Genomic DNA, 24,796 nt, shown 5'->3' with positions numbered 1-24,796 from the left:
CTTATCATTCACTTCTCTTGGAGGTGGAAGGCACTACTGCACTGAACTGAGATGGGCATCTGGATTTCCAGTGTCCAGTCTGAAAGCATCTATAGCAGACGTCACTGGGCTGCAGAGTGCGTCTGCTAGCCGAACGAAAGGGCTGGAGAAAAGGGTTTGTTGATTGCATTGGATTATTCTATTGTTGAAAACCAAAAGAAGCAAGCTGAGCAGAAGAACCAGCCGTGACCGCTGGAGCTGGTTTAGAATAAGGTTGAAATCTTAATTTCTTTCCTTGTTTTGCCTAAGAGCCCTGTATTCTGCAATTCTGATCCGTTTTTCGTCATCGGAATTTTCGGCAACATCGGTTGGTAGTCCTGGACAGTTTTCCATCCTGCTGGCGACCCATCTGCGAATCTCATATACTTTTGTCTTGTACTGATTTTTTTCTATCAAACATTTGACAATTCCTTGGTCAGCCGAGGATAAATCTTTAAGTTTTTCGAGTTCTTCCAAGCTCTCTTCATTAAATATGTATTGTACTTTGTTACCTTCAAACCTTAGCTTTCCAGCAATGTTCTCTTTTAATTTTTTATTTAATAACTGCTCAGAATTGTTATTTTCTCGTTGAAGTTTCTCGGCGAGCTGTTGGAACTTGAGTACTGAAAGTAGACGAAATTAACTGCACAGCGTCTGTCAAAGCAAATGTGTAGTTACTAGTACTTGTATTTTTTGCAGTTTCTGTTGGAGTAAAACTGGGCTTTTGAAGTAGTTCTTCTTCGCTATTTTCTGCAATTAGGTTAGGCACGACCTTAAACTGCACGAAAAGAGAGCCTTCGAATGGGGTTTTCTTGTTATACTGGTGAGAAGGCGTGTCATATAGGTAAATCTGTTTAACAGGTTCTATTTCCTAATAAGCTAACCAATGAAAATTGGTTTCCGGTATAAATATAAATAAACAACACGTGTTCGATCGACACACGTTTTACATGTACTATAACTGCAATAAATACATCTGCTTTGTCAGCTGAGACCAGTACATATCACATTTTTTTTACTTCTGAATTATTGAAGACAGAAGGATGTAGAGTTTTCATATTGTTCCTCAGTCGCTTCATGCGCTTTCAACACCAATCTGTTGTTTTTAATTCATTCTGACAATGCTTGAATGTCTTCCTTTTCATGTTTGGGCTATCGCCTGCCGAAATCTTCCACAGAATTCATAGTATTTATGAAATTATGACAGAAGTTTAAAGATCGGGATTCCCTAAATTTTGGCCCTTTACAATAAGTGACTTAAGGTCCTCATTATTAATTATATTTATGTCACCAGTAATGACATGTCCAGCAGGATTATAGTTGTAGGGCGAAGAAGAACATGTGAAACGTAGGAAGATTATATTTCAGATGCTCGATATCTAAACACTGTACATAGCTATAGTGTTAATGTACTTAAAAAAATTGGAAACAATAGTCGAAGTATATTTGTAGGAAATACAAGGTGTGGACTTCAACTTGAAATATGGTGGAATACAAGACTGGACCCTTTTGCGACTATGAATATTTCTTAGTCTATTACCACGTCAGTTCCTTTGTTGGCAAATTAAAGTTTAAGGAAGAAGCAGGTTACTTGAGCAGTATTCTCTTACGTAAAATTTGGCGGTTTAAAAAAGTCTTATGATTTTCATATCCATAACCACAGATCCAAGTCTGTATTCTGGTGTCGAAGAATCCAAATAAAGACTTTTCTTGACAATTACAAATAGACAATTTAAAACTTTCAAAGGGACAGAGTAACGTTTGATTCGAATGTGATGAAGAGCTGTCGGTTTATTTACATAAGGTAGTAGTAAATCAAAAGGGACTTCGTGTATAAAAGGTTACTAAGACCGATGTCCATGACTATGCTTACGTCTCTGTGTATTGTTAAAAAGTTCAAATCACATTCACATTGATCCATGTTTTCAAGGAGGATCCAAGGTAATATTTTCCTAACGGTATAATACAAGTTTGAAAGTTCTGAAAATCCCAAGCAGGATCTTTGTACATTGCAGTTGTAAAGGCTGATGAAGGCCGATATATAAGGAAATTTGGCAGAACTTTGTCATATGAACATACAGTCTGCATTTAGTTTAGTGCTATGAGAACTGTTATATCAACTTAATTTATTCACTATTATTTTGGAAAGGAAAACAATATCAGATCCGTAGATATGAACGCAACAGGAATAAATTATCGTTATTTATTCTACAATAAATTGCTTCGTCCACTGTGAGTTCTCGTGTTGACAGTGCCGATAAAATGCACGCGGAGCTTTATTATATAAGAAAACATGTTTTTAGAGAGTTATTGAATGCATTTTACTTCCTGATACACGCTTTAACGATTATGTGCATTTTAGTGTCTGTCGACGAGATAGTTATCAGAAGATTTAGCAAAGAGTAGAAATGTTCACTGTTGACATGCATTTGTGATAAATTTATAGATATTTAAAGGATATATCAATATTTTTCGAGACATGTGTTATAGCTTGGGGTTTTGGATTTGACCTTTTATTGGTTTGTATATGAATCATATTCTGTATGCTTAGATATGTCTCAGATGGAAATAAATTATGATCGGCCGAAGGACCAAAGACGAGCGATATACAATGACATTTGATTTGAGCGAATTTTAGCGCTCAATGTTTATATGAAAAAAATTGCACGCAGTTTAACATTAAAACATATCGGATCGTATTTGCCACCCCCTACTTTTCAATTATTTTATCACTCTATAATATGATATATATCTATTTGCATGATTTTTGAAAAAAATGTAGCATACAGGTTGTCTAAAATAAAAACAATCAATTACAAAGATTTATGAGGCTGGGCTATGCATTAAACCAACGGTGGACATTTTACTAGGGAGACTTGCAAATGAACGTGTCTGTGCATGTCCATGTCGGTATTTTATTTGGCATATTGTTCAAACAAGAGTGTGTTTTCATATCCCAACCTATTTGTGGTTATACAAATACTTGCGTTTAACAACATGTGCAGCGGTATACCGCACGAGACAATGAATTTTTTCATAATAGTAAAAAAATAATTATAATTAGTAGAATCTGATGCACATGTACCATAATGATAGCATCACACTGTTATGATTGTATTGCTTATACGAATTTAATATTTCAGAACACAGACGAGTTAGTATGATTTTATTAACTCTACAGTTACTTCTTTGTATGGTACATACCCAGGCTTACGGTAAGATTTTGACATATCCTCTTAAAAAATTTTTCCTTTCAATAATGGAAATGGGTTTAAATATCGTTAGTAATTAATATTAGTAATGAAATATGGAGATGACGAATAGTTTTCAATCTCAAAAGTCCATTTAAACAATACAAATCTGGAGCAAAGCAAAGAACCTCTAAAAACATCAGTGGTGGGATCAGGTGCCATGGAGGAGCGAGCACCCTCTGTCGACCGGTCACATCCACCGTGTTCTGCTTGTCATGATCGGGCAAACGGAAAAAAATTTCAGTGTAAATAATGGCCTAAGAATTAGTTTGAAAAACGTCAGTCAGCATATGACTTAATGAAAAATTATATTTGCTAACAAGGTCAGAGTATCGACCATAGAACTTGCGAAATGCTGACTGTTAAATCCTACAACTTAATGAATTCTGAAATACGCAATATTTTCCTTATTATGCGACCTGTCTCATACCCAATACACGTATCTTTCGGAAAACATCTTTCGGATTAATTATACAAATCCTGATTACTTTTTTTAGCTCTAGGTCAAATTAAACCCTTTCTATGACAAATAATCTGTCACACGTATCAAGTGCTTACTTTCTGTTTTTCTACCGTCTACGTAAGCTCAACTTTCATTGGTTAATTAAGCATGCCTTTTTCCCCTTGGAACACCGGCAAAATATTTGTTCAGTACGAACAAACCCTTAATATTTTATCGAAAAGGGAGAGCTGTAACATCATCCCTCCCGACACACACACATGAAAGGGGTTTTACTAATTGAAATTTGAAAATAAATCTTTTTTATTACTGCTTGTAAAAGTTTATTTTTTATGATCATTATTTTCTGGATTCCCCTCCTCCATTTAAAGAACGATGCTGTGTGCTTGTATTATAATACTCAATACATCTGCCGCAACAACACACCCCTTTCTCTCCTAATGATGTAAAAATTCTGACAATAATGCATTTTTATATTATAAATTCGGTTCAATACACTAACATGTAGTCATTTTGAATAGTTTTATATGTATATTTTGTTCGGTTAAATTCCAATGTTGTTTCCCATTTTAATATATTCTCTGACTGAAAGCTTATCGACTCGGACTAAACGTGTTCAAGTGCAAATAGTGAAATGACGATGTGTTAACTGTAAGAATATAAAGAAACTTATTGCTTTTTTCATGCATATATCAATAAATGGGAATTAGAGTCATACTCTCGACATGTGTATATTCCCGAACTGGTACCAGTATTCCAAGTATAGATCAAGGTACAGCGTTCGATGGATTTTCTCATCGCATAGGTGCGCTTGTAAATCCTATTTTTAGGTCACATGAGTAAACTCAAGTGACCTATTGCTATCTGTTTTCTTCCGTCGAAGTGCGGCGTGCATTAACATTTGAACATTTTCAGCTTCTTCTCTGAAACCGCTCAACCAATCTTGGCATATATATCTATGGGTAAAGGGGAACAAAAATTGTGAATTTCATGGTCTCTTCCCCCCTGGGGTCTGAGGGGTGAGCCTAAAGCCACCAAAATTAATGCGATCTTTGAAAATCTACTTTACTACTGGACATCAAGCAGTCAAACTGTTGGCATGATTGTAATAAACATTGAACCCTCTACCAAAATTGTGAAATTCATAGCCTCGGGGTAAGACATTTTGTTCAAAATATGTTTGCATTTTAAAAGTACTAAACGTTTCAATGACAAGAAAAACATCTCTTAATTGTGTTTTATTTTTTTATTGATAAGAAAACATAGCTCTAGGGAGACCGGCCTGGCAGCAGTATAATTTCACAAGTAGATCTGCTTGGGGAGCAGCAAACGCCGTGGATGGGAATTATACGGACCGCTCAGCAGGGGGAAATCAATGTACAATATCAGAAAATAAAAAGCAGACAGCAGAGTGGAGAGTGGATCTAGGGAGTGTAGTCAGCATCAGTCACATCGACATCTTCTACAGGACAGATAATTTTCCAAGTACGTTCCAAGTCAGTTAAGATTTTTTTCTACATCTTACACTCTTAGGTTAAAGCATAATCAATTAAATGTTGGATAAAGCTCAATATAATATAAACCCATAAATTTTTTTGTTTTTTAAATTGTGTATTTAACAGATAGTGATCAGTATCAGCATATTGTGGTTTCGTTAATCAATCTCGATACTCTCTGAAAATGATGACGCTATCCAGAATGCAAATTTTCATGAAGGCATTACCTATGACCTTAACTAACGAAACGAAATTAATATAATTAATATAATTGATATATTAATTTTACTTCGAATAAATTTACTGCGCATCAAATTACTTGTCATTATCTCCGTATAAAGGTTTTCCGAAGTTGATTCGAATTGAATTTTAACGCATGTTAAATAACAAAATTAAGTAACATGGAACATGTCTAAGTGTCTTTTAACACAGAGAGTAAAAAACAAAGATAAATATCAATCGCTAAAAAGTCAAACTATGTGCCTAGAGATTTCAAATCTGCCGATTTGCGATATTTTTACCCGCTGAAATCATATTTGTATCGGTCAAGAATTCGATAGCCTTTAAATGACGACTGTAACATTTTAATTAATCGTAGCTTTTATATCGTCCTAAGTTTGTATCTGAAAACGTTAACGCTTGATGATTAGTCAGAGAGATCAATGAGGCGTTTGAGTACAAAGAGGACAGGAGGCGTCTCGTCTTCCTAGAGGAAATCGGAAGTAAGTTTTGATAATTTTGAGAGACATATCAAAGGTTAGTACAAACCCCTCTGTTATCACCGACTTTTTTCGTTTTTCAAGATAAGGTAAATAAAAAAGAACCAATGATAAAAACCATAATAATCACCAGAGTTGTATATTTAACTTGTAAATGCATTTACTCGTCAAATATCCAACTGTGGTGTAAACTTATTTAAATAATCAGTATCGGTAATCTGATTTTTTTTTTTTACAGAAATAAACAAAAGCAACAGTTTCTTTTTGCTGAACTTTATTCTTGTTTGTCAAAAATAAAAGGTTCATTAACAAATATTCATAAAGTAAGGTTGTGACTTACTGTAGTAAAAACGTTGATTTACTCTAGTGAAAATATAGAAATCTTATTTACTGTAGTAAAAATTTAGATCTTTGGGGTTACTTTTATTTTGTATAGTAAATTATAGTTTAATAGAGTGTAAGTGAGTTCACCATGCATCAGACACCTTCGTACTTGAAGAAGTTCTAGCGATAACGCTATCGACAGAATATTATCAAAATTGAGCTTAACATGTACAACTGTATGTGGAATTATCATTGTGGGGGACCAATGTTCGTGGATCTCGTGAGTCACCCTTACCCACGAATTGACTTCCTCACGAGCGTTTATGTTGTAAATAAATTGATTCATAGATTCTACCCTATCAACGATTAACCAAGGTAATTACATCTCCACGAAGTAAAATTTTGTTTGCTTACGAATATTGACCCCCACGAATTTTTAAAATGATTCCATAATGTGTGATTAAAATATGAATTTGTAAGACAATTTTATATGCTTATTATTAAGAAAATATTTAAAAATTTAAAGAGTGAGCCGAAATTTACAATTGATAGGACAATGTACACCATGCACAGGACAAAAGATATACTGAACCGGAAAATGTGCTACCTTTATCGCGGTAACCCTTAAAACACCCGAAATGCTTCTAAATTAGTGAAATGAAAATATTTTCATGCTTCTTCAAATATATGGAGATAACGAACAGGAATCAAGCTCAGAAGTCCATTAAAAAATACAAATTTTTGAGCAGAGCAAGCACGGGTCTCCAAAACATCAGAGGTGGGATCAGGTGCAATGGAGGAGTGAGCATCCTGTGCCGACCCGCTGTCACACCCGCCGTGTGCTCCTTGTCATGATCGGGAAATAACAGAAAAATCTGTCGATAGTTCAGTGTGTAAATAATGGTCTAACAATTAGTAACCCACCTCTAAATTTTGAGGTCCGTGTTTGCTCTGATTCAAATTTGTATCGTGTCTTTGGACTTTCGAGATTGAATACTGTTCGTTATCTTCATATTTCATGAAACACGCCAGTCAGCATTTGACTTAATGATAAATTGTGTATACCGACAAGGTCATTTTATCGAACATAGAACTTACGAAATAACGACTATAAACGAGGCTGTTGATATTCTTGTTTCAACAACTTGTTTGTCAATAACTTACCTCGTTAAAAAAGCTGTTCATACGTAGAGCATGCTCTTGCGTATCGAATCAGCGGAGAGATATAAACCCCGTATGTAGGGTTGAAGGCATATTGCTGCATAAGTAAGGGAAGTTGACTGTTGAAAAGTTGAAGTCATCACATTTATCATAGAGCTTGGTTGCTAATTTTAAAAATTAACTCTCAATCTTAATTTGAATGACTACAGTGGCGTCGCGTTTATCCGGACGCTGCACCTTCCGGACGATATTTTTTGGGAACCGATTTTTTTCATGTTATTTTCTCTCATTAATCCGGAAATTCGCGTTCCGCCTCCGGGCAGTTGATTTCTTCTACAAAAACGTAATATTTCCCTGAAAAATGACTCGTTTGTCCAGACGGTAATTTTTCAGGAAAGGACTATTTCATACTTATCTTGCAGTAGTGATAATTGTTGTAAAAACATTGGGCGTGCGGTTAGATTGAAGCCGGTTATTCGTGACCTCCTGGCAATAACGTCTATAATTAGTGTGTTTGAGTTAGTCTGAAGTGTTTAGTTGCTAACAGTAAGAAATATACACGGTTAGGTTACATATGAACATCTTCAGTGATGATGCAGAACAGTTCTATCATATTTAGTCTGGTCCTGATATGTAAAAAAAAGCAAGAAATAAGATTTAACGGCAAATAATTATTATTTGGTCAAGCATTGATCTTTTAATCTATTTTGAGTATGTTGAATTCGAAAAAAATATGTTGACTGCGTGAATTTCTCAAAATACTCATAGTGCTTCATTTTGCAGAAAATAAAAGATTACGTTTTGAAATCAATAAAACAATGGTTAAATATTCAATTTTACCTTGAAAGACGTTGATGTTTTCGACTTAAAGTTTTTAATGACACGGATCTTTGTATGATGCCTTCTGTTAATAGGACAATTTTTTGACATCTACCAGGCACATATACCTCTTACCTGTTTCACCATGCTTCTGAGTGTAAAAAGATATTAATATACAACTATTGCCGTTTTGAGGTCAATACAATGATTAAGCTACATTAAAAGTGCAATATTCCCCGAGTCCAAACGGCGAGGTGAATATTGTACTTCGAGGTTTGCTAATAATCTTATTGACCAAAAAGAAAAAAACAGCAATTATTGTTTTTATTATACTATTAAATGTTACGAACTCGTTTAGCAACCATGTCATCCTTGTTGTTTTGTTGAATTCCTGGTCGAACGCAGTGAGAGTCTGAGGGAAGCGGATTACAATTATCATAACCACTTGTTCTATTAATTTGCAATTTCTTGATCTATTTTTATGCCCCCGGATCGAAAGATCCCGGGGGTATATTGTTTTTGTCCTGTTTGTCTGTCTGTCTGTTGTCAACTTTAACCTTGTGTATTCCTTGTGACAAGACCTTTCTTTGGGTACCATCATATTTGACCTTTTGACCTTGACCTTAGAGTTTAACCCACTTTTGCAAAATTTTACGAGACTTTAACCTTGGCCATAACTTCTGAACAGTTGGTGCTTGAGGTTTCAAACTTCACATGTGTATTCTTTGTGACAAGGCCTTCCTTTGGATACCAATAACTTAGACCTTTTGGCCTTGACCTTGGAGTTTGACCTACTTTTGAAAAAACTTTAGCCTTGACCATAACTTTTGAACAGTTGTTGCTTGGGGTTTCAAACTTCACATGTGTATTCCTTGTGGCAAGACCTTCCTCTGAATATCAACCTCTTTGACCTTGACCTAGGAGTTTGACCTACTTTTGAAAATCTTCAACCTTGGCCATAACGTTTGAATGGTTGGAGCTAGGGCTTTCATGCTTCACATATGTAAACCTTGTGACAAGACCTTTTTTTTTTAGGTACAACCACTTTGACCTTTTGACCTTGACCTAAGATTTTGACCTTCTTTTGAAAAACTTTAACCTTGGCCAAAACTTCTGAATGGTTGGTGCTAGGGCTTTCATACTTCACATATGTTATCCTTGTGAAATCACCTTCCTTTGGATACCAACCACTTTGACCCTTTGACCTTGACATAGGAGTTTGACCTACTTTTGAAAAACTTTAACCTTGGCCATAACTTTTGAATGGTTGGTGCTAGGGCTTTCATTCTTCATATATGTAATCCTTGTGACAAGACCTTCCTTTGGATACCAACCACTTTGACCCTTTGACCTTGACATAGGAGTTTGATCTACTTTCGAAAAACTTTAACCTTGGTCATAACTTTTGAATGGTTGGTGCTAGGGCTTTCATACTTCACATATGTAATCCTTGTGACAAGACCTTCCTTTGGAGACCAACCATATTGACCTTGACCTTGACGTTTTACTTAACCTTCGCCATAACTTTTGAACAGTTGCAGCTAGGTCTTTCAAATTTCACAGGTATATTCCTCGAAACATTTTTTATCTTTTGGCCTGGGTTTTGACTTGCATTTGGGAAACTTTAACCTTCGCCATAAGCTGCCATACGGGGGCATCAGTGTTTCACAAACACATCTTGTTATTTTATCCTTTTTTTCGGGGGGGGGTCCATATAGATAGTCCATATAGAGTAAAAAGACTTTTCATTAACAATTCTATCAATCTGGAACTTCTTGATCTATATTTAGTCCAGTGGAGAAAAAAAATGTTAATGTTCACCTGAAAGGTCTCATGCAGGCGACCATAATTTAATATGATTTTAACAATGATGGATCTCCACTAATCAGAAGGCTATGATTTATTAAATCATATAATAAATTTGAATGTTATATCTATGAATATAATTAAAGATTATCAAAATCAGTATGTGTAAAACTAACATTCATCACTCTTGATATGATGCGATGCATATCAATGAAATGTTACCTGAAGATGTACAGGGACAACTTTGAACTTATAGAAGGTTGAGGGAAAGGAAAATTAACTGATCACATTAAAAAAAAATCATAAAAATTGTCTTAAGGACATAAAATACGTACCTTACCTACTGATAATTTTTCAAGATATTCTTAATTATGTTCCCCAAACGAAGTTTGGGAACATATTGTTTTTACTCTGTTTCTTATTATTAAGTCTTCCGTTCACAACGGAAGACTTATAGTGATTGTATTGTTTCCTTTATTAGGTCTTCCGTTCACAACGGAAGACCTATAGTGATTGTATTGTTTCTTTTTATTATTATTATTCCTCCCAAATTTTGTGAGCGCGATTACTCAGAGATGGTTGGATAGATTTTCACAATTTTTCACATGATAGAAGGCTGATATATGAAGTTTATATAAAATTCCGTTTTTTGAAAAATTCACTTCCGGTCCGAAGTTACGGCCGAATTTCCAATTTTTAAATGGACTTTTGTCCGGAATTTTTCTCGAAACGGTTTGAGGTAAAGATGTGAAATTTACAGGAGTATTAGATCATGACATTCTCTTTGTTTCGAAGTTGTTTTCGTGTGTTTCCGGTACTTCCTGTCCGAACCGGAAGTGAACTTGTGTATGGTCAATTTTAAACTTTTTTGTTTTTTAATATTTTTTCAAGATATTTTTAAGTATAACAGAGATTAGTCTACAAATACTAAATATATAATTTGTTTTGAAATCAGATTCCACATTTTGTAGATTTTCGGTACCGTCATTTTCCCTATTTACGTAATGGGCAAAGAAAGATAACTCTGACTTGTAAGTGAGAATAGAACTTTCGAGATAAAGGCTGAAATAGTATCGATGACGTTGTCGATGTCTGCATTCTATTTAGACGTTTCATATTCACTCTCTTCTACATGTAAGAGTACCTTGCTTTCCACATTCAGTGTATAAAGTTGCCACTGCAGTGTAAGACTGTACATATTGACAGTTATTGAAGAATGCATATGTATTTACACATGTATATATATCTAAAATAAACTGATATATGGCAGCTAGCACATTCAAGTAAATAATATATTATAGACAGTATACATTTATAGTGATGGAATGTAATCGTAATACAGCTTTAAAGCTTTTTGATATAAACTGAAACCCGTCACTTAAAATTAGGCGAAAAGGCGATTCTTGTGAAATACTCTCAGAGTTAATAAAATATTATGTGAAAAGGCGATTGTGTGTGAATTATGGCTCTGCTAGATGTTTCTTCTGAAAAAGAATTATTACAGTGATAAAAAAATGCACAGGTCAATTGATAGGTCGGATAAGTATTAAACTATCTACATTGTACTTCCTTTGAAGCGCCCCACCCCTGTCTTGATTTATATTTGGAGAAGGTGGCGCAAATAGGCGGTATTTAAGTTATACATGTGGTTATAGTTTCTTCATATTCTATAATGGTAGATTTTTTCTCATAATATGAAATTATGATACTGAAATGTTAAATTTAGATGTCGAGAGAGAGAGAGAGAGAGATTCCCTCTTAATCACTCCTCCTATCCATATATACATAGAGCAAAGAAATGTTCTATATCTTTAATAAATGTTCTTTGATTTCAAAGTCAGACATGATCACAACCTGTTTTTTCTGCTTAAAGTATCACACGAAGTGTTTGGCCTGTCAATCAAAATCACTTGACGCTGTATGAACTGCAGTATTCTATATAAAAGTATTTCGCCTACTACCATTTAAATGGAAAGTACCTTTTACTATAAATAGACTTACTTGATGCATAATTATGCTGTATTGAATTTTGGAAACTGACTTTGTGAAATACATGTACATGTACAGAATACGGAACTGCTTCTACATGTAAATTATAGAAAATATTTCTGGGTAAACCTATGCTCTGATTCGGGCTATAAATTCAAGAGAAATACTTTCAAACTGTATACGAGATATCGTCAACATACCTGCACTGCTCTTGCACCTGGTGTGAAGTATTTACCTTGAATACCATCTGGTTCCAATGAAATGCATCTACCATGTACTTATTTTCGGGATTCTGTTCATAACTTGAATGAACAACACTTAATAGAAAATAAAGATGTTATCCTAAGAAAATGAGATAATTGTACAATTTATGGATTTTTTTTAAAATTCTAGGCTTAAATTATAAATCAAAATTTATATAAACGAATTTAATGAAATGATGTCCATAAACTACACCCGTTGATTTATATCATTTGTATAATGTTTATATTTTGTTTGTATAATTTAGTCTTTAAAAAACTTTTTAAAAATACTGCGTTTATGGTACATGAACTTTCGGATCATCGGTTTTTCTGTGTAAAACAAAAAATAATTCTCGGATAAATTTTATTGAACAACGAATAGGGTGAAATAATTCTAACATTCTAAAAAACAAAATTCACCTGGCGTTATTTTTTCTCGCTATTAAAATCATGTATTAAAGAAAGCAAAACAGATTGTCTGGTTCCGCCGTGATTACGCAAGACGAGTAAAAACAAATTTAATTTATAGTATTTACATGTGTAGTATATAGTATTTCATTCAATACATGACTATATTTTTAAGAAGTCACTGTTATTTGTTGCTTTTTTAGTCGGATCTTGTTTTTCTCACTTTTAATCGGCTATGAACCTCCACCACACCCCCCGGCGAATATGCCTCATACAGGATTAAGACTATCATAATTTACATGGTTTTAATTAATTTGCCGATATAGACCTATATTAAATAAGGGTTATTTTAATAACAGTTAACATAAAGTCTAATAGTAATAATTTATAATTATTTACTCCGAAAAGTTTTATTTATTTATTTTGTGTTCTTATGTATTTTTAACAAAAGAGGATGTAATCATTCAATGTTTGCTAATTTATACGAAGTTTTGAGTATCTGATATATAAATGATAAACAATAGAATGTTAAACGACAGTGATTTTCACCGTTTCCTGTCTAAATCAGAACCCCTGTTTCGTATGGTCAGTTCCTTCGAACTCGTATGAAATCCTGTTACGTAAATTTATTTGAAACTCATAGCAAGTCCTCCTGAACAGATTCCAGACATCTGCAGATTCTGTGGCAAAATCTTTCTAGATATATTTATGCACATCACCTGTTCTTGCTCGCTGACATCGGATTTACGTAATGGCTGGTGGGATGATATTTCCAATAATTTTGATGTCCACCTCTCTGCAGAAATTTGTGCAAGGACAGATGACGAGATATTTCTTTTTCTTCTTGGAAGTAATTCTGTTCATTTACTATCTGGAAAAGATCTTCGGCAGCTTAATGTGACCAACTTTCGATACATACGAAATGTTGCCACGTGTTACAACCGAGCCCTCCAATTCTATCCATAGGTGCTAATTGGTCATCAAAATCAAAGTACCTTAAGTACTGAAAGGGTATTTTTCCAGTTAAATATTGTATGTGTTGTTTTCTTTTCTACATAGAAAAAAGCGAATTCTTACAGATTATATAGAAAAACGGAAGACCTTTTTGTTGCCATGGCAACAAGAGTCTAGTTATTATTATTATTATTCCTCCCAAATTTTGTGAGCGCGATTACTCAGAGATGGTTCGATAGATTTTCACAATTTTTCACATGATAGTAGCTTGATATATGAAGTTTATATAAAATTCCGTTTTTTGAAAAATCCACTTCCGGTCCGAAGTTACGGCCGAATTTCCAATTTTTAAATGGACTTTTGTCCGGAATTTTTCTCGGAAACGGTTTGAGGTAAAGATGTGAAATTTACAGGGGTATTAGATCATGACATTGTCTTTGTTTCGAAGTTGTTTTCGTGTGTTTCTGGTACTTCCTGTCCGAACCGGAAGTGAACTTGTGTTTGGTCAATTTTCAACTTTTTTGTTTTTTAATATTTTTTCAAGATATTATTATGTATAACAGAAGTTATTCTACAAATACTGAATATATAATTTGTATTGAAATCAGATTCCACATTTTGCAGATTTTCGGTACCCTCATTTTCCCTATTTACCTAGTGTGTAGACAATGGGCAAAGAAAGATAACTCTGACTTGTAAGTGAGAATAGAACTTTCGAGATAAAGGCGGAAATAGTATCGATGACGTCAGAGACATATACACTCTCCATATCAAAATATTTAGACGTTCTATATTCACTCTTCAAAATTTAAGAGTACGTTGGTTACCGCTTCCAGTGCATGTAAAGTTTGAAGTTGCCAGTGTAGTGTAAGTCTGTATTGACAGTTAATTGATTTACACATGAATATATCTAAAAAAAAATTAATATATATGCTAGGTAGCTAATTCAAGTAAATATATTATATAAGCACTGAATATACATTTATAGTGATGGACAGGCATGCAGTTTTATCTATTTCGTATATTAAGTTCAGAATACGATAGTTATAAGCCTTCTATAATGCAGACGATTTATTATTCCCTTTGATTTGAATGCGAAATTATCCTGATTTCCGAGTTTTACTTTCGATATTAAAAAATATTACACTCAAAAAAGGAATTAAGCGATAGAAAATTGTAATACAGTACTGTTTTAAAGCCTTTATAAATAAATTGCAATCTGATTAAAATCAAATCCTCGATCAGGGGCGTAGCTGCCTATACGCAAATACGCAAGTGCGTACACATCATTTTCAAAAAGGGGGGGGGGAGAAAGAGAGAGGGGTATTCGAAGAAAAAATCCGTGTTTGTGTCATACTGTTTCGATTTGAATTTTATCACAATTATATAATAAAATTTGAAATCCTTCATTAAATCATTTGCCAAATCCAAATAAATCATTCATTAATTTTTAATTGTTCTTTAATACACTGATATTTTTTTTAAAGATCTTTTAGAAATTAAATTTCAAACACATCGTTGAATGCTTTGATCTACTAGTATATGATTTATATTACGATATTTGTTGTTAATAATTAACATTTAGTATACGTGTTTTTGAACGTTAAAAAAGAGTATATGATTTGATTTGAACATATTTTATTGTCCATAAACATTACAACTAGGATTGTGCAAAAGTTCTTAAAACTTAATACGCCCTTTCCCTACATATGAATTATACCAAACATATTTACACATATGGGTTTCAGCTTAAAATGAATAAAACACAGAAAAGCCTAATAATCAGAGAAATACACAAGCTGTATAGAATTTGCAAGAAGTAATTATTGCATCAACCAAAAACGACCTGACTTTTTAATAAATAAAGAGTATATGATACCAATATCATGGCCGTAGGAAAGTCCGATATATAGATTTCTATAGTAAACATAGATACTTTATGCTTTTGCCCCCTCAATAAAAACGTCTGATCCCCCCCTTTTTTTTTGCTTGTCAAGGAATTTTTGGTAGTTGATGACCTTTTATTTATTTTATATATATATATATATATATATATATATATATATATATATATATATATATATATATATATATATATATATATATATATATACATTTTTTTTGCTTGTCAGGAAATTTTTGGTAGCGCCCTCTGAACTGTCAACTGAAAATGTATGGTCGGTCCCCCCCCTCCCCAAACTGAATTTGCTTCCTACGGGCCTGAATATATCGGTTAAATATTTAGCCTAAACTACACGTACAATAAGATTCCATGGAAGTATTAACTTTGCGTTAAAACAATAAATATTAATATAATTTCTTTTATTTTCTAAACAAAAGCTAAATGACAATATTTATATTTTGCAAGAAAATGAATGAAATATTCGGTAATACTCGGAGCTTCTGGGCCCTCACCAGCAGACACGTAGTATCGGGGGGGGGGGGGGTGTTCAGGGGGGTGGCTTGCCCCCACTTATTTCCATACCCAACATTTTACTATTGAAAATGTTTATTGAAAGGGTGCCCCCTTTTTTGTTGTAGTATAGTTAAATGATGGTAATTTGGTAATGTATTAATAAAATTTTGATTTGTGAAAGTTGGAACCCCCCCTCCCCCCGGTCTCTGCGTACACTTTATTTCAATGCTGGCTACGCGCCTGTCGATGCTCCTTTTTTAACGATATGTCGCTTAAGCGACATATCGTTAAAAAAGGAGCATCGAGGATCTGATTTTAATCAGATTGAAATAAATTGATATCTGCCACTGAAAAGAAAGAAAATCAATCTATAGATTAGATTTGGTTATTACATGTATATTTGATAAAAGGTTAAATTATTTATGACACATGATCTATACTCTATATACCCAAGGAATTATAAAAGATGTGAAAATGCGATTCTTGGATTCTTGTGAAATACTCAAAGAGTTAAAGAGTGTGTGAAATAATGGTACGCTATATGTTTCTTTTGAAAAAAAAAACATGATAAAAAAATTGTACAGGTCTGTTGATATGTGGGATAAGTATATCTGAATGAACACAATTTTATGCAATGATATATAATCATGTACATGCAACTGACGTCCGTACTTTTCCTTATAATTCATAAAACATAAAATTATCTAATTCCTTTGAAGCCCCCCCCCCCCCTGTCTTGATTAATATTTGGAGACGTTCGTGCAGCTAGGCATTTGAATTATATATTCGTTTTAGATTTAAATCTGGTACATGTGAATAACATTAACATTTACATGTATACAGAATTTCATATTCTATAATTATGAAATGTTCAATTTACATGTCTGAGAGAGAGAGAAAGAAAGAGGAGAGATTCCCTCTTAATCCCGATCCAGACCAAAAATTAGTTCTATATCGGTCACACCCATTCTTTATTATATGTTTTCTGATTTCATAGTCAGTCATGGTCACATCCTGTATATTTTTCAGCTTAAAAAGTATCACAGGAAGTGCACGTGTGTTGACCTGTCAATCAAAATCACTTGACGCTGTATGCACTGCAATTAAGTAGCCTGAGTTCGAAATGATCTTGAAGTATGATCTTTAAGTAAATTTGATGCAATAAACTTGTGAAAGAATAGAATAAAATAAAAAATAAAATATCTCGGTATTTTGAACTTCGACTGTGGGACATGGAGACCGGTCCTTTGGATGAGATCGTATAAATCGAGGTCCCTTGTCGCAGAAGGTGCTGGCATAAAAAAGATTCCTCACTGCTCAATTGCGATAAGTGCCAAAGTATAGGACAAAAATTTGCAGTCTCCACCGGCGAGTGGTGGCATCTCCATGTGAGACCTTGATATTATAACTTTAGAAAACTCAGTGACTTTACGTTTAATGTGATACTAACTTAATTCATTATATTTTTTTATAACACCATCACAATTATGCCAGAACATATACACAGTGAAGTTTATGATAGTACGGTGTTTGTTTGTCTTAGAAATGATTGCAAACATTTTTAATTGCTAATTATCCTTGCTCTATGATATACGTATATCTCTTATAAATGCATTATTCAAATCAAAGTACCTTAAGTACTGAAAGGACTTTTTCCAGTTATTTTTTTCTTTCACAGTAAATATGATATGTATGTTTTTACACAGAAAAAAAGCAAATTCTTACAGATTTAGAAGAACGGAAGACTTTTTTGTTGCCATGGCAACAAGAGTCTAGTTAAGGTCTTCCGTTTCCAACGGAAGACCTTATTGTTTTCGTTCTGTTTCTTTTTCCCTATTATTATTATTTTTAGGGTCTTCCGAGCTTCCTTCGGAAGACCCTACTGTTATTCTACTGTTTCTTATTATTATTTTATTTTTTTTTCCCGCCGATTTTCAGCAGGCGATTTCTCGGAGACCTTTTGTCCGATTGCTATGAAACTTTCAGGGTAGATACAATGTATTATTGCCTAAAAACGGTTTTTCATTTTTTTGATATAAACCCCCGTTCATGAGTTATTGCCCTTTAATCGATATTTGGAGGGTCTCTTGTCCAGTAGAATTCTCAATAACGACACAAGATATTTGCATGAAAACTGGAGAGCTTGTAACTAATACATTGCAGATGCGCAGAACATTAAAATTGTAGGCTAATTTTTTTAAGTTCGGAAGCTATGTGACGGCAAGTTTTAAGAATTATTTTTCCATGAAATTTTGCTGCTTTTTGTTTAATAACTTTTAAACTGATAAAAATTTGGTAAGACATATAAAATAAAAGTTGTGTGTAATTACGAGAGCTTTCAGATAACATCAAGAAAAAGGGGCTGACCCCTATATTCAGGGGACAGCAGGTCATAAAAGTATTTTTTGGATAGCTAAAAATATTAAAATATTATGAAAAAGTTTGAATGACATAATTTCTAACATATTAAATCTTGCCATGTGGTATAAAGAGAAACAAGCTCCGTGCTATATTTTATTCTATTTTATATAATAATTATTCGAGAATCGTACAGTTGTCTACAAACCATCCACGCCTTTTAGGGCATCGTAACACATGCTTGTACGGTTTTAGATAGTTGTTGTGTTTTAAATAAATTGTTTTGATTCGATTTCTCTGTTTTCTGTTATTTAAATCGTTTATAAATGCAAGTTATTTACACAAGTAAAAGTAAATCAACATTTACAAATGCATCCGTATAGAAAGAGTCTTAATCGGGGCCTCTTGTTTGTAACCTGGCTAGGAGGTTATAAACATTGACTCGGGCTCCAGCTCCAACTCTGGCTCGAATAAATAGATTTGGAGTATGGCTCGAAATAATTCATGGTTATAAAACTTGGCTCGAGCTCCGGCTCCAAATCTAGCTCGAAAGCTGTCTCGAAATTTTGAGCTGGAGCACGTACTCGAAATATAGGTTATAAAACTTTTGAGTACAGAACACGTACTCCAAATGGAGTAATTGTTGCTTAAATCTCGAGTAAGCTTAAGAGCTTACTCGAGATTTCAGTTGTGTACTCCAAGTGCCGTCTGCTCATGTAAGAATGGCTGCACACAGGCAAATGGCTCATAGGGAACGCGTTCCGCGCAATTTCAGAGACAGGTCGAACCCACTGGAGGAATTGTCGGCAGATGATGTCTTTGCAAGGTACAGGTTCCACCCAGATACCATTATGGATCTCCTGCGTCAGCTGCCAGACTTGTCACATCCAACTCAGAGGAACATTCCAGTCCCACCCCTCCTTCAATTACTAGTGACACTAAGATTTATAGCCACTGGTGCTACTCACATCCTCGTTGGTGATGACATCAAAATCTCAAGATCGACAGCCGGGCGATGCATAAGGCGTGTGTCAGCACTCATTGCTGAACTGGCACCACAGTACATCTCATTTCCAAGAGGAGACCGCGCGCATCAAGTCATGGTGGAGTTTTCACAAATTGCAGGTTTTTAAAGATTAATATACATTGACTATATGGTAGAACTAATAATTTATGGCGCATCTAAAGGAAGACAATGCTTGATCATATACTACTTTAACTCTGTCATAAAATCAAAGCCTTTACCCATGTATGCGAGTGTGAAAGAGGGTATAGGAGGGACTAGGTCTGCCCCTTCTGAAAAAAAATTTATGTTATTGCTGCTTTCTCATTCAATTAGTGCTATGTGAATATAATATTCCTTACATGGCAACATCATCATATTCTTATAACAAAACAATAATTGTTTTATTAAATGATTCTATTATTAAATGATAAAGAATAATTAGGAAAAACTTGCAATCCTTCTTAATCATTGTTTACATTTTTTGAAGACTTAGCCAAATGCAGTTAGAGAATCTTGATTTAAGTTAACATTCATTGTCTTTACGTGTATGTGCTAGAGGTTGGCAGATCTAAAGGGAAACAACTCTTGTTCTAATGCTACTTTAACTCTGATAAAAGTATAGCGAATTACAGGAGTGTGTTTGTGTGTGAGGGTGTGTGTGTTGGGGGGGGGGGATTCATTGGGTCTACATTCAAGATCAGCTTCTAACAAAATTGCCATTGTTATTAACTATATAAAGTAAATTAATATTCCAAAGAAGACCATTTCTTACTCTACTATATTGTAATGTTAAGGGCCAAATTTTCTTAATTTCGCAATTAACAGGATTTCCTAGAGTTTTGGGCTGCATAGATGGAACACATATAAGAATTACCAAACCATCTGGGCCTCAAGAGGCAGATTTCGTGAACAGAAAGCAGTACCATTCTCTAAATGTCCAGGTACCTTAGCATCAGTTTAGAGAATTCATATATTCCTTTGAAATCACCAATAACCCACTAAATATTTCTTCTGGTCACTGATATCAACATGAACTTGTATCAAAAACAAGAAAAATTTTAAGGAGTATCATTTTTATAGCCCCCACCCCCTCACTTTCTTTTATAGATGGTTTGTGATCCCTCTTTTAAAATCACTAGCATCAGCTGTAATTGGCAAGGGGCTACACATGACAACAGGATATTCAAAATGTCTGCATTATGTCACCAATTTGAACAAGGTAAAGGAAACTTGGGGCATTTATGATTTACAATGCCTACATTCATCAAAGTTAATTGTTTGCAGTGGTGCATAACAGATGCATTCGCAAATGATTTGTTTTTTAGGTGACCATGATGGCCTTTTACTTGGTGATTCAGGTTATCAGTGCCGTCCTTTTCTCATGACACCTTTTGTAAGCCCTGCAAATGACAGCGAAAAGCGCTACAATAATGCCTTGTGTAGGACCAGAGTGCTCATAGAGCAGACATTCGGATTCCTGAAAAAAAGGTTTCAATGCTTATATCTCCTCCGTACGAAACCACATGTGGCAGTGATGTACATAAAAGCAGCAGTTACTCTGCACAACTATGGGATAGAGAGGGGTGAAGTGCTTGAAGCCCAGCAGAATGTTGTACAGCAGGTGTCTTCCAAGATGTTCTCTTTCCTCTCATCAATCTTCCTCTTCTCACTTACTTTACCTTAAAAATAGAACACATACTTCAAGTGGTAGACAATCTCACAAGTTCAATATATTCAATTTATACTTTGAGGTTTGAAAATATATCATTTCATGGGTTTAAAACTTGAGTACATAATATACATTGTAAATCAGTCTCAAATGTAAATGGAAGTAATAAGGTATCATTTTTAAACCTTCGGGCTTTATGGGATTTGGTCACATGAACAACCCTTATTTACATCCAGATAAAAGTTTAAAAATACCTTACTTCTTAAAGAACCTATTGTGGTCCTTCTGTACTTGGAAAGAAGATTTTGAGGCTTTTTCCCAATACACATATCCCCATGTTTTCTGCACATTTTATTTTCTGGCTAAGTGCTTGTGGCTCCTAAGTGAACAACTAATTCAAGAACAAGTTGTGTTTGTGAAAAACTCATGCCACTTTTGCACTTGCTTATAAACTGCTTCAAAATTTACAGTGAGTAAGCAGCCCCATTCCAGGTTATATAGCTTACCTAGTGCAGGTATTAAATTTATTCCTCTATTATTTCTCTTTTTAGACATGGGACCCATCATCTGCATATATTTACATTTCACAAGTATTTTGCTTATAAAGAATGTGGTAAGTTAAGGCATTCAAAGCACCATAACAAGGATAGAGGGTCAAAAGGTTAAAGTATGCATTTTAGTTAGATGTCACAAACCGAAAAATAATGATGTCTGAATCAATTTTAACAAAAGTTAGTGACAAGGTTGCTAGAAAAATTGGCCTAGAGGCTTTACAACAGTAGACATGAGAATTTTACAGACAGACGGATAGACAGACCAATAGACACAGGTTAAAAGGTGATCAGAAAAGCTCCAGGCCCAGGGGCCATAAAAGTTAGATGAACTCACTTTTCATCTAAGTCTCACTTTTCTACTATTAATTCCTTTGTTTGGTAAAAGTGAGACTGAGATCAAAAGTGAGCTTGTCTAAGTTTTATGCCCCCGGAGCCAGAACTTACTGCTAAGGTGTGCTAAAAAGGTTTATCCCATGTTTACCCCTTTATCCTGTGGATATGACTCATTGGATATTTTTTTTCATAACCCACAGTTAAGTGCAGTTGTGACGTCACAATGGTTTTTGTGTTAGCGTGATGAAGTAAAATGAAGTGGAGTCCTATATAAAACAGTGTAAAACATTGGTTGTGAAGTATTAAACATGGGATAAAAAGAATCTCCCATGATTTGTAGTTGGATATGACTTTTATCCAACTCGTTGTGTGTTTTTATCCCCTCGCCAAGGCTCGGGGATAAAAAACACACAACTCATTGGATAAAAGTCATATCCAACTACAAATCATGGGAGATCCTATATATAACCATGGTCAGTTATCTTACCTCTGCTTTCTTTATCTTTTGAAGTGTCAGCCCTTGAAGATGTCTGTGGTGCTGCTGAAATATAAAGGAAAAATTTAATGCTTGCAAACAAAGATTCAAAAATGAAGCATTTGAGTATCATTCCATTTCCAGTCACCATTCATGCATCTATTTCCGACTCAAACTGATATACAGTTTGCAAAGCTCATTGTTTGTAAGAGAAATTTAATTATTGATTATATTGCCATTTTATTTTAAGAAGAAAGAGGGTATACGTATGTGTTTAATATTTTCAAAATTACTCACATCCGACATCCTGACTTTTCTCACAGTCTTTGGTACCGGTAGTTAAAACTACGACTGAAATGAAAACAAGAGTATCCTTGTCTAGTAGTGATCAAATTAATATACTATATTGTTTATTAAGATAGTTACATAGTACACTGTTCTTGTCTTCCTTACCGTCACTGTCAAAGCCTGCTTCTAGGCCAAAAATGCTTGGCCTTCCATCTTGTCTCTGAAGAAGCACCTCCTCTGCCTCTGACAGTTCCACTTCAGCTTGTCCGCCACCTGTCTTTCTGCATTCTTTCTTTAAAAAATCTATTTTCTCTTTGGCTGTTGAAAGGAAAAACATGTTAAAGCTACATATGGCGTATCTGAGCTTTGAAAATAAAAATACGAGATTGAGTGTAGATGAACATGATACATGTATTTGTTATTTACGTTCAAATAAAAGTTTTCCAATTTTGAACTTGAATAACCCCATGTTTCAATAGTTAAATTGACTTAAAACTGTGTCTGATAGTGAAATGCGGATAATTAATTATTAGTTATAAAACAAATAGAAAGATCTTTTCAATTTTAGGTAGTCAAAACTTATCAAAAATATGCCATATATGACTTTAACTATAAACTTATTAGGTATTTACTACTTGACAACATTTTACATAGTATTAAATGTGTACTGTGGAATGTGTACTTGATTCAAAAACATACTAATTCTATTAACATGATTATACTGTTGGATTGAATTGTTGACAAACTCCTGATTTAAGAAAAGTTGCTTGTGAAGACTTAAACTTAAGCCAGTGATAGTTATCACTGCGCCTTAAAATTAACAGTTAATTAACTAGTACAACATTCTCTTTTCACTGAAATTCTTAATACTAAGAATGGACTTTGACAAACTCATTTAGCATAAATCTAGCCGACATTCTTGTGTTTAAAACACATGTATGCAGGAATCAAATATACTTACTCCTTTGTTTAGCATTGTTGTATTTTTTCCTGCATTCTTCTGGTGTTCGCTTGCTGTTAGTGAATTGTCTACAAAAACAAAGACTTAAACATAAATATTATGGTTTTGTTTTTCCTCTTTTCTGTTTCTTTATTGTTTATAAAATTATTTTCTATTAGCCTTAATCATAAGCTATGGTTTTAAAAAAAAGCATCAAATCAGAATATTGTATTACATTATTTTGTGCACAAAGATAAACATATAAATTGAATAAAACACATGAAAAGTGCATTTCAAATACACAGTGATTTGAATTTTTTGGCAAGTTATTTTCTGATATAATGATACACAATCCATCTTAATTTGTCCAAACCATATACATGCTATAACAAGGTATTTATTTAGAAACCAAAACATTTCCACTTTCTTGAATATGATATCATATTAAATAATAGTTGTTCAATTCCTCACGCATTTAAAATATCTGCCACTTCCTCCCAGCCCTGCCTCCGCTTAGCTTGTCCCGATTTCGCCCCCGTACCCTTAAAATCCCCGAACAACGCGTCTTCCCTATCTAACACGGCAGAAATCAGTCGTGTCTCCTCATCTGGAGACCATTTTGTTCTTACTTTCTTCTCAAAAACCTCTTTTGAGGAAAGAAGTTTTTCTATATCCTTTTCTGCCATTTCAGTTTTTTGTAGCAAGTTATAGTCTGCTGTGTATATGCAGACGATATTGCACTTTATCGTCGGATACAAAGTAACCAATACAACCCGTTACGTTTTGCAGAAATCATATGTAATCTCATAAGCATTTCTGAGAAAAATATAACTTTGAACATTTTAATGGAAAATAAACAAATAAACTCACCACTATACCCATTGGAATACTGCTACAAATCACCAACGTAAATATTACATGGGCGCCGCCATTACGAAAGAGTTCCAAATAGACCGCTTGTGTAATTGAAAAAAAGTCCGAGTTCGTACTCAAAAATTTCGAGTACGTACTCTTAGGAGTACTTACTCGAATATTTTTATAACCTAAGATTTTGATCACCTACTCCTAGGAGTACAATTTTGAGTTAGAGCCAGAGTTGGAGCTGGAGCC

The 24,796-nt window shown here is 34.1% G+C and overlaps 1 protein-coding gene and 1 long non-coding RNA gene across 2 annotated transcripts in view; one reads left to right on the top strand and one right to left on the bottom strand.

Moving 5' to 3' along the window:
• The first annotated feature begins 4,428 nt into the window (after positions 1 to 4,428).
• The window catches only part of LOC133175167 (receptor-type tyrosine-protein phosphatase epsilon-like), a 66,661-nt gene continuing 46,293 nt past the window's right edge, over positions 4,429 to 24,796 (top strand). The window contains exons 1-2 of the mRNA XM_061310285.1: positions 4,429 to 4,501; positions 4,987 to 5,214. Coding sequence (XP_061166269.1) covers positions 4,429 to 4,501; positions 4,987 to 5,214 — 301 coding nt within the window. The remainder of the gene's footprint in view (positions 4,502 to 4,986; positions 5,215 to 24,796) is intronic.
• On the bottom strand, positions 23,008 to 24,794 carry LOC133175201 (uncharacterized). The gene is made up of 3 exons (XR_009719245.1): positions 24,557 to 24,794; positions 23,708 to 23,775; positions 23,008 to 23,064 (listed from the first exon to the last, which is right to left on the bottom strand). It is a non-coding gene; the product is annotated as an uncharacterized LOC133175201 (long non-coding RNA).

Source organism: Saccostrea echinata, unplaced genomic scaffold, assembly GCF_033153115.1.
Source record: "Saccostrea echinata isolate AGI-Se365-2 ecotype Australia unplaced genomic scaffold, CSIRO_AGI_Sech_v1 ptg000061l, whole genome shotgun sequence".
NCBI lineage: Eukaryota > Metazoa > Mollusca > Bivalvia > Ostreida > Ostreidae > Saccostrea > Saccostrea echinata.
Note: the sequence above shows the minus strand (reverse complement) of the source record. Positions and strands in the feature narration are given on the sequence as shown.